Raw genomic sequence first — 11,217 nt, 5'->3', positions numbered from 1 at the left:
TCAAGCTTTAATATCTTCATACATTTTTAATTTTCCTAAATTACTACATGTAAAGCCCACCCCTTTGAATCTTTCAACACACCATTAGCAAGTCTCTTTGTTCTTCCACTCAATTTATAGTGAAAAAACGAAAATGGTGGATGCGCTGGGTTAATTCCAATTAAGTATCCCCTTTCAATAATAATCCACAATTAAACTTTCCAACTACCGACCCTTTAATCTTTCACGCTTAGTTATTATAAACTCAAATATAAAATCCGTCGCTTGTGTTGCACGTCAAAATGGACCCTGACACCGACCTCTTCGCAGCTGTTAAATTCGTGCGAAGATTCCTGTCTCTAGCGGGCCACTGGCCAGACAAAACCGCGTCATTTTTAACCGAAAGCCGCTCCTTCTTGTCGTTAACTTCAGCCACCTTGTTCTTCGCGACCAACCTACTGGAAATCATTCTCCATTTCAGCAATTTCAAAGATCTGGCTGAAAACTTGTCGGTGACGGCGCCTGTGTTCGCCTTCATTGTCAAGCTCGTGGTGTTTAAAACCAAAAGACGCAAGTTCTTCGAGATGCTTGCGGTGATGGAAGGCGCCACGATGTTCAAACCGCGCCAACATGACCACAAGTTCTTGGTGGAAACTATGAACGAGAAGTGTGTCATAGTGATGAAGATTTATGGCGGGATTTGCTCAGTCGTGGTGGCTTTGTACGCCTTTTTGTCCCTCACGAGTAAAACTAAGCTACCTATAAAGTTCACCTACGATTTTGGGGATTGGGTCTACGGGATGTTCGTTTTTCAAATGACTGCGATCATGAACGTGGCTCTGAATACCGTGTGTTTGGATATGTTGGCTGTGTGCTTTATGGCCACGGTGATATCGCAACTGGAGATGCTTCAAGTCGAGGTTTGTGGTTTTGCGACACAAAAAAATACAGAAACGCAAAATTTGAACGACTGTGTGGTGCATCACAGCGAAATTATCGAGTAATAACCAAAAATACTAAGTATATTGTTTAACAATAAGTTTTAGGTTCCTCAGCATCGTCGAAGACATTTTCAACATCTTCTTTCTGTCGCAATACTTGAGCAGCATTTTTTCGATTTGTAACATCGGGTTTCAGCTTGCAAATGTATGTATATTGGGACTAATTTTCCAATTATTATGAGTCCATTTCTAGATTCAACCCATGAGTGCCCAGTTTGCCAATATGGTTTTTTACTTTTCTGCGATGATGTGGCAACTGGCTACGTTTTGTTGGTTCGGGAACGAAATTATTCTCAAGGTGGTACTTTTCTGTCGCGATTTTTGTTTTCACCAACATAAACGTTTCTAGAGTCTGGCAATTGGGGATGCTTGCTATGAAACCGACTGGCTTGAATCTGGTGATAGTGTGAAGCGGTCTTTACTCATTGTGATGACCAGAGCTAACAGACAGCTCTCAGTAACAGCCGGGAAATTTTCAATCTTGTCACTACGATCGTTAACTTCGGTAAATTATAAAGTATGAAGTGTAACAACATTTTGTTTGTTTTTTTTTTTATCGATAATGAATGCGTCGTACTCGTACTTTGCCTTAATGCAACGACTATATAAAAAGGACCAGGATTAATTAATTTAAACCTTCACCTTGTGCAAATGTATAAAATAAACCAATAATTAATTGTCTGTCTGTCTATTTGTCGTGTCTGTACCAACCGAATTGTAACATAGGCAACTTAAAATACACGTCTGAATGCACCTCGTCCACTATCCCGGACGCACTCCGCTTGTTTTGACGTTTCTCTATTGACATAAACATAACCCCAAAAACTTTAATTTTTACACAATTTGTTAATTTAAGCCTTTTGCGTTATGGAAAAGTCGGTGGACGCCCTCACCGAGCACGAACTCTTCGTCCGCGACTTCCTCGCCCTCTACAAACAAAAACCCATGCTCTGGCAGCAAAACCACCCCGCGTACCGCAACAAAGCTGAAAAATCCAAAGCTTACGAAGCCCTTGTCCAAAAATCGCAGGAGTACTACCCCGAAGCCGACGAAGACTTCGTCCGTATGAAAATCGAGTCAATGCGCGCTTCGTTTCGCAAAGAACGCAAAAAAGTCCTGCGTTCCAAAGAGCTCTGTAACAACCCTGAAGACGTCCATAAGCCCTCTCTGTGGTACTACGATTTGTTGTTGTTCACGGCTGGCGAAGAGGCGGAGTCGAACCATACCAGTTTGCCACAGATTGAGGACTTTGAGGTTAAACCAGAGGACGGGAGCCCGGTGGTAAGTTTGTCGCTTCAGTGGTACAATCGCACGCAAATGTTTTGAGCCAATGGGCGGATCATTTTTGCCGGTCGTCACCGAAGGAGGCGGTCCAAATCGTCCAAGGGCAGAATTTGTAGGTAGGCTCAAAGTACAACGAAATTTACGTGTTGACCAAATTCTTACCCTGAATTAGTTTTAATTTTATAAATACCCTATCTAAAATGTTCAAAATATGATGAGTCTATACTTGTGATTTACCATTCCATTAATATTTTTTGGATTTGTTTATACATACAGGGTGACTAAAAAAAATAATGACTGAGTCAATTTATTTTATTGAAGAAATCAAGAATTCCAAAACTGAATACTTTGAAATCTTGTCAATTAGTTAGAAAAAAAAAAACCTGTCCTGCTCTAATAACATCGAGAATATGCTCAAAATCACACTAATATTCTATATTATTAAAGTAAGTCACGGACATTTTTTGAAGTGTACTACATTTCAAAAAGCAAAAAAAATGTTCAGTTCATAAACTTCTTAATTTAATTTAAATTTAATCTTTGCATACTTCAGCGTAGTTAGTGAACTCGTTGTGACCACAGAAATATACAAAGAGTAAATTTTGAAATGGAACGAAAGTCGAAGAATACTTTCAAAGCCACGATCAAAATGTATTTGCTTATCTTCGCCAAAAAATGCATGACGTCATCGTAAAATTTGATATGATGAGTCTATACCTGTGATTTATCATTGCAGTAATATTTTTTAGATTTACTTATACGGCCTGTCTCAAAAAAAGGTCACTTCGATTTTCGATTTTTCGTTTTTTCGACCAACAGTTTCATCGAATTAGATTTTTCAGTTTCCATTTTTCTATCAACTTTTCGATTTTCTGATTTTTCAAATTTGCGGTATTTTGATTTTTCGAGTTTTCAGTTTTTTCGTTTTTCGATTTTTTAATTTTTCGTTTTTTTGATTTTTCGGTTTTCGATTTTTTAATTTGCCATTCTTTCAATTTTCGATTTTTCGTCTTTCCATTTTTAGATTTTTTGATTTTTCTGTTCGTCAGTTTTTAGACTTTGCAAATTTTTTGCATTTTTCGATTATATTTTACTTTCCGATTTTTTTGATTTTTGAATTCTCGATTTTACGTTTTTAATTCTTCGATTTCCGATTTTTCAATTTTCCAGTTTTTTAATTCTTCTATTCTCGATTTTTCGATTTTCCATTAATCATAAAATTTTTCGATTTTTCGGTTGTTTTATTTTTCGACCTTCGATTTTTCAACTTTCGATTATTCGATTTTCTATTTTCTGATTTTACGATTTTTCGATTTTCGTTTTTCCGCTTTTGTGGTTTTTCGATTTTTCTGTTTGTTTCAGTTTTTATGGTTCTGCAATTTGCAGCTTTTAGATTTCAATTTTGTTACTTTCCGGTTTTCCACTTTTCGATTTTTTGATTTTTTTTCGATCGTCGTTTTTTCGATTTTCATTTTTTCGATTTTTTGATTTTTCAGTTTTTAGGCATTGCAATTTTTTACTTTTCGCTTTTTCGAGTATTTGTTTCATCGAATTTTCGATTTTTCGATTTTCCATGTTTAGATGATTTTCGATTTTTTTTTATTTTTCGATTGTTCTGTTCGTCAGTTTTGAGACTTTGCAATTTTTATTTTTCCACTTTTCTATCATTTTAGTTTCGGATTATTCGATTTTTGAATTTTCGTTTTTTTTTTAATTTTTCGATTTCCGATTTTTTAGTTTTTCGATTTTTCGGTTTTTTAATTTGTTGATTATCGATATTCCGATTTTCGATTTTTCGATTTTCCAATCTTCGATTTTTCAGTTTCCAGTTTTCGATTTTCCAATTTTTGATTTTACGATTTTTCGATTTTTCTGTTCGTCAGTTTTTAGGCTTTGCAATTTGTTTACTTTTCGATTTTTCGATTATTTTACTTTCCAGTTTTTTGATTTTTCAATTGTCGACTTTTAGAGTTTTCAATATATATGAATTTTCGAATTTTCGGTTTTCCTATTTTTCGATTTTTGATTTTTCCATTTTTCGATTTTTTGATTTTTCAATTCTCGGTTTTTCAATCTTGCAAATTTTCGATTTTTCAGATTTGTGAATTTCCAGTTTTTCGATCGACCTACGTATTAGATTCATTGAATTTTCGATTTTCGGTTTTTCCATTTTTAGATTTTTGATTTTCCAGTTTTGTATTTTCAGATTTTCTGTTTTTCACGTATCTGATTTATCAAATTTTCGATTTTTCGGCTTTTCGAATTTTCGATTGTTCAGTTTTCCATTTTTCAGCTTTTAGACTTCAATTTTTTTACTTTTCGATTTTCCAAATTTTCGAGTTTCAATTTTCAGATATTTGATTTTTCGATTTTCTTTTTAAATTTTTAAATTTTTCTGTTTTGATTTTTCGAATTTTTGATTTTTAATTTTTCCATTCTTCGGTTTTTACACTTCAATTTTCTTTCTTTTAAATTTTTCGATATTCTATTTTCCGCTTTTCAGAATTTTCGATTTTCACTTTTCAGACTTTCGATGATTAGAATTTTGGAATTTTCAGTTTTATGATTTTTCGATTTTTAGAAAATTTGAGTAGTCGAATTTTCGATTTTTCAATGCATCGATTTTTCCATGTTTAATTTTTCAGTTTAAATTTTGCGATTTTCAATTTGTCCATTGTCGATTTTTAGAATTTTCGGTTTTTCAATTTTTCCATTCTCAACTGTTAGACTTCAATTTTGTTACTTTCCGATTTTTTGGTTTTCGATTTTTCAATTTTCAGAATTTCCAAGTTTCTTTATTCAGATTTTCGGTTTTTCCATTTTTAGATTTTTGATTTTCTAGTTTTGTATTTTCAGATTTTCTGTTTTTCACGTATCTGATTTATCAAATTTTCGATTTTTCGGCTTTTCGATTTTTCGATTGTTCAGTTTTCCATTTTTCAGCTTTTAGACTTCAATTTTTTTACTTTTCGATTTTCCAAATTTTCGAGTTTCAATTTTCAGATTTTTGATTTTCTTTTTAAATTCTTAAATTTTTCGGTTTTGATTTTTCGAATTTTTGATTTTTAATTTTTCCATTTTTCCGTTTTTAGACTTCAATTTTCTTTCTTTTAAATTTTTCGATATTCTATTTTCCGCTTTTCAGAATTTTCGATTTTCACATTTCAGACTTTCGATGATTAGAATTTTGGATTTTTCAGTTTTATGATTTTTCGATTTTTAGAAAATTGAGTAGTCGAATTTTCGATTTTTCAATGCATCGATTTTTCCATGTTTAATTTTTCAGTTTAAATTTTGCGATTTTCAATTTGTCCATTGTCGATTTTTAGAATTTTCGGTTTTTCAATTTTTCCATTCTCAACTGTTAGACTTCAATTTTGTTACTTTCCGATTTTTTGGTTTTCGATTTTTCAATTTTCAGAATTTCCAAGTTTCTTTATTCAGATTTTCGGTTTTTCCATTTTTAGATTTTTGATTTTCTAGTTTTGTATTTTCAGATTTTCTGTTTTTCACGTATCTGATTTATCAAATTTTCGATTTTTCGGCTTTTCGATTTTTCGATTGTTCAGTTTTCCATTTTTCAGCTTTTAGACTTCAATTTTTTTTTTTTCGATTTTCCAAATTTTCGAGTTTCAATTTTCAGATATTTGATTTTTCGATTTTCTTTTTAAATTTTTAAATTTTTCGGTTTTGATTTTTCGAATTTTTGATTTTTAATTTTTCCATTCTTCGGTTTTTACACTTCAATTTTCTTTCTTTTAAATTTTTCGATATTCTATTTTCCGCTTTTCAGAATTTTCGATTTTCACTTTTCAGACTTTCGATGATTAGAATTTTGGATTTTTCAATGCATCGATTTTTCCATGTTTAATTTTTCAGTTTAAATTTTGCGATTTTCAATTTGTCCATTGTCGATTTTTAGAATTGTCGGCTTTTCAATTTTTCCATTCGCAACTGTTGGACTAGACTTTGTTACTTTCCAATTTTTTGGTTTTCGATTGAAAAATTTTCAGAATTTTCAAGTTTCTTTATTCAGATTTTCCATTTTCCACTTTTTCGATTTTAGATTTTTCGAATTTTTGTTTTTCCAATTTTTTGCTTTTTCGATTTTTTTGTTCGTTTCAGTTTTTAGGCTTTGCGATTTTTTTTACTTTATATATTTTGATTATTTTAATTTCCGATTTTTTTATTTTTGTTTTTGATTTTTTTAATATTCAATATTACAAATTTTTGACTTTTCGATTTTTTGGTTTTCCCGTTTTTTAATTTTCGATTTTTGAGGTTCGTGAATTTCCACTTTTCGATCGACCTAGGTACTTGATTCATTGAATTTTCGATTTTTTGATTAGCCATTTTTAGATTTCCGATTTTTACGATTTGTATTTTTCGATTTTCTGTTTTTTGCATTAGTAAATTTCAGTTTTTCCGATTTTTGATTTTGCGCATATTTGATTAATCAAATTTTCGAAAAAGTTATCATGCTTACAAAAACTTCAAAACATCTACAATATTTCAAAGTATTCAGTTTTGCTATTCTTGATTTCTTCAATAAAATAAATTGACTCAGTCATTAACTTTTTTGAGACACCCTCTATAACCAAATCTAAAAAATATTAATGCAGTGATAAATCACAAGTATAAAACTCATCATATTTTATACATTTAAGATAGGATTTATTCGGCAAAATTTTGAGGTGACGTCATAAATTTTTTAGAGGGGATAAGCAAATATATTTTAATTAAAAATGTATCATGTTTATCATGATTTTAAAACATCTGCAAGATTTCAAAGTATTCGATTTTGCAAATTCAAAATTAAATTGCAAAATATTGTTTTATAATTTTGATTTTTTTTCCAAAAATCTGGACGTTTTGGATAAAAACTCAACACGGAGTCATAAACTACATGTGTAGGACTATGTTACTGTATACAATTTAAAACCCATTTACTATGCATAAATTTGAAGTGACGTCATCACATTATTGGTGGGGATGATTAGACAAATTTAATAATTTTGCGACATTTATGAAAAAAATATCAGTTAACAAAAATGGTACGTTTTTATTATTATGCCAGTTACATGTCACTCAATGACAATATCGTTTTTTTTTAGGAGTATTTTATTTGAAAAAGTGATAATTCATGTCCGGACCATCGTTACTCACGAACGAAAGTGACCATTATTTTATGGGAATAAAATCCGTCCCGTTATTGTCAATAAAATTTTATAGGGTAAAATGTGAATTTCGTTGTAGTTTGAGCCTACCTACAAATTCTGTCCTTGAAAGATTAGGACCGCCTTCTTCGGTGAGGGCAGGCAAAAACGATCCGCCCATAGGATCAAAACATTTGCGTGCGATGTACTACTAGTACTACTTTGTTGTACTTGTACCCTAGTTAAGATATGTTGCTAGAAAATATCGTTCTGGAGCCGCGAGCACTCAGCCATTTTGATCAACTTCTACAAGAGCCACCCTTGCTTGTACTCTACCGCGCACCCCTTCTACCGGAACAAGAGGCGGCGGAACGACGCCGTGAGGAAGATCACGGATAAGCTGATGGCCACTACGGGGAAGTACTTCCACGCGGAGGACGTCCGCAGGAAAATATCCTTGATAAGGGGGCAGTTTCTGTACGAGTATAAGAAAATCAAAAACAGCGAGGGTAGAGGGAAAGTGTACACTCCAACCCTGTGGTGTTTCGAGATGTTGAGTTTTCTCAAAGGGGAGTACACCAACCAAAAAAGACTTGTGGTGAGTACGACCTTGTACAAACGGGAACAAAAGTGGTGCAGTCACTAGTCGGTTTTATAATTGCAGAAGCGCAGACGGGCGAACACCACGTCTGACGAGTCAGACGACGACATTGACATTAAAAAAGAGTCGGACTCGTCTACGTCGTCAGACGTCCAACAACCCGACGACGAAGACGTTTTTGACACCATAGCCAAAAACCTAGCCTACAAACTTAGGGAAATGTCCGACGAACAACGAAACATCGCCAATAGACTCATCCGAGACGTGATGTACCACGGCCAAATGGAACTCCTAACGCACGCTTCCCGATTTAGCCTCGACGGTACTTAAACCCCCCGTCACTAGAATATTTTATTCAAAATAAAAAAAAATATTGCGTAGATCACATATTCTTCAATTCGTTTCTCAGAATTTTCCCGGCACAATTCCTGGGGATTTTCTCCGTGACCACCACACCCCCTACCAATCTCTTGTAACTGGAGACTTTGGCTGCGACGAATTCTTTAACGTGGTCCGTGTTCACCGATTGACCCTTTTTGACGACGATAAACGCTTTCGGGGCTTCCCCGTGTACCGGGTGCGGGATTCCCACCACGGCCGCGTCCACGACGGCGCTATGACTCATCAGAATCTCTTCAAGTTCAGCGGGGGCTACTTGAAACCCTTTAACTTTGATTAGTTCTTTCAACCGATCCGTGATGAAGAAATGTTGGTGTTCGTCGTAGTAGCAAATGTCGCCGGTGCGCAGCCAGCCATCTTGCAAAATGGCGTCCCGGGTGGCTTCTGGGTTGTTGTGGTACCCTTTCATGATTTGGGGGCCTCGTACTAACAATTCGCCGGATTGTGCGCTGGTTTGGGGGATGATTTGGGCTTCGGTGTTGGGGATGAGGAAGCCGCTGCCGCCGATTTTCGTACCGTTGGCGAGTTTAGGGGTTTGCATTAGGGTTAAAGGGGAAGTTTCGGTCATCCCGTACATCTGAAGAAGGGTTATTTTACCGCTGCTCTTGTCGTTGAATTCTTCCACAGAAAGCGAGCCGAGAGGGGCAGCTGCCGAGATTATCGTCCTCACGGATTTTAAGTCGTCGACTTTGATTTTAGGGTTGTTTAATACTACTACGACTAAAAAATGTGTGACAATAACCGGTTATGGACCCTTAAAACATGACTTACTCATTGGGGGGACTGCGAACAACAACGTGGGTTGGTAATACTGTAACAGTTTGATGAACTGAGACCCAATGAAGTTCGGGATCATAACTAGTTTACAGCCTTGAGCAAAGAAGTTGAGGAAAATCCCCACCATTCCGTATATGTGGAAAAGCGGAAGGAACACAGGGATCACGTCCTGGAAGCTACCTAAAACGGCACGTAGAACAAATCTTGTGTGTATTCAACAAGTACCTTCAGTTTTTAAATTGACTATAAAGTCCGGCGATGACATTTGGTATAAATTCGAGACGACGTTTCTATGAGTCAATTGAACACCTTTGGGAAACCCAGTGGTCCCGCTGGAATATGGTAAAATAGCCACGTCATCGGGACTACCTTCTGGCAACGCGTTACCGTTATTGTTACTATTATCACACAGTTCGCTCATTTTGATACAACCTTGTGGAAAACAATCAGCCTGTTATAATAACATAAAATTAACACGTAAAAATAAACCTCGTTTATTTTCACAAACTGACAACTTTAGTAATGTCAGATTATCAAAATAAACTTGGTGTAAGTAATTACAGGTTGTGCTTCTGCTATCACAGTTGGAATTTTTTCCCCTAGGATGCTCATGGCAGTGTTGACAACAGTTAAAATATCCCTAACCGTGAAAATTATTTTAGCACCAGAATCGCTGAGCTGTCTTGCCATTTCGTCTGAAACAAAACACAATAATTGTTGTAAAAGCAATTTTTGACGAAATGTTGCACCTGCATTGTGTAAAGGATTCACCGTCGTGACTACAAGCCCCGCCTGAATAGCCCCCAAAAAAGCCACCGGGAAGTCCACCACATTCGGCAGAATCACCGCCACCGTGTCCCCCTTTTCCAAACTAAATTTCCTCCGTAAACTTCCCGCCAAATTCCTACATTTTAAGTAAACCTGGTTGAACGTGTACGACTTTCCTGTTTCAAAACAAACCTTTGTGGATTTTATGCGGCCCATTTTAAACCATAGCGATACTCACCACAGCGGTCTTGTCGTGCCACTTACCCAGATCTTGCCAAATATAATCTGGGATGAGTTGATTCGGGATGATGAGGTTCGCCGCTTTGGATTTAATTACTCTATTGTCTGAAAATTTCGCCCCAACGGATACGTGCCTACGCAGTTTGCAAATTTTGTAAAATTTTGAGGTTATTCGTTGGAAGTACATTTTACTAATTTCACAAAAAAACACAGGAAATGGAAGTGAAAGAGTGGGAGGGTTTATCTGCTGTCAACATCATTGACACAAATTGGACTATTAAGTTTCAAAACAATAATAAATGTAATAAAAACAGCGGCACATAACCTCACTTTTTGTTATGCAATGACATGACAAGCGCTTGACAACCAAACATTGCGGGCTCGGGAGACCGAAATCCCGCTAGTTAGAATTACGCAACCGGTTTTTTGCTTTTTTGGTGCGTAGATAATTAAGTTTGAGTTGGTTTTGATTGTTTTGGCACTTTTAACAACTAAATAAAGTGAGGTAGTTGTTGAATTAATTATTCGCGGAATTTGCAATCGTCTGTCTTTTTCTACCAGTGGCGTAGCTGGAAGGGTCTGAAAAATAACTGCAAAAATCAGGACTGTCAACGAGACTAGTTATTTTTGTTTTATCTGAGCCTTCTATATGTAGTATATTGAAATATGATTTACTACACTATTATTGACATTAATTTTTTCTACTAAGAGAAGTTTTTTATGTATACAGCGTGTTATTGAAAGATATGTACAAAATAAAATCGGCAATTGGTCTCGAAGTATGGGGGCTAAAAGTAAAAAAAAGTTCAGGTAAAAGTATTCTCCTTTTAGAGATAAACATTATTAAAATTTATGTCCAAATTCGTTGTACGCCTCTGATAAAAAGAACATCTTTCGTTTCTATAGCAACATTTAGCCTTGGCAAAAGTTTCATTGTTACAGTTGCTAGGATTTATTAAAATAAATTAATTTTACCTATTTTTCCTTCAGTAGCGTCTAAAAAGGTTGGATA

The 11,217-nt window shown here is 35.0% G+C and overlaps 2 protein-coding genes and 1 pseudogene across 2 annotated transcripts; 2 read left to right on the top strand and 1 right to left on the bottom strand.

Moving 5' to 3' along the window:
• The first annotated feature begins 281 nt into the window (after positions 1 to 281).
• Positions 282 to 1,623, top strand: LOC135140797 (odorant receptor 13a-like; annotated as a pseudogene).
• Positions 1,624 to 1,760: 137 nt separating this feature from the next.
• LOC135140854 (uncharacterized) lies at positions 1,761 to 8,351 on the top strand. The gene is made up of 3 exons (XM_064071568.1): positions 1,761 to 2,261; positions 7,680 to 8,018; positions 8,085 to 8,351. The coding sequence occupies exons 1-3, from the start codon at positions 1,848 to 1,850 to the stop codon at positions 8,349 to 8,351; spliced, it is 1,020 nt and encodes a 339-aa protein (XP_063927638.1). The 5' UTR covers positions 1,761 to 1,847.
• Positions 8,352 to 8,359: 8 nt separating this feature from the next.
• On the bottom strand, positions 8,360 to 10,858 carry LOC135140853 (uncharacterized). Its single transcript, XM_064071567.1, has 6 exons — positions 10,204 to 10,858; positions 9,947 to 10,157; positions 9,759 to 9,892; positions 9,423 to 9,648; positions 9,192 to 9,377; positions 8,360 to 9,140 (listed from the first exon to the last, which is right to left on the bottom strand). Exons 1-6 carry the CDS (start codon positions 10,390 to 10,392, stop codon positions 8,404 to 8,406), a joined length of 1,683 nt encoding a protein of 560 aa, XP_063927637.1. The 5' UTR covers positions 10,393 to 10,858; the 3' UTR covers positions 8,360 to 8,403.
• Between the last annotated feature and the right edge of the window lie 359 nt (positions 10,859 to 11,217).

This window comes from Zophobas morio, unplaced genomic scaffold (genome assembly GCF_036711695.1).
Source record: "Zophobas morio isolate AGI-343-1 ecotype UQ-CSIRO unplaced genomic scaffold, CSIRO_AGI_Zmor_V1 ptg000041l, whole genome shotgun sequence".
NCBI lineage: Eukaryota > Metazoa > Arthropoda > Insecta > Coleoptera > Tenebrionidae > Zophobas > Zophobas morio.
The sequence above is the reverse complement of the archived record's forward strand: the minus strand, read 5'-3'. Positions and strand labels throughout refer to the sequence as shown.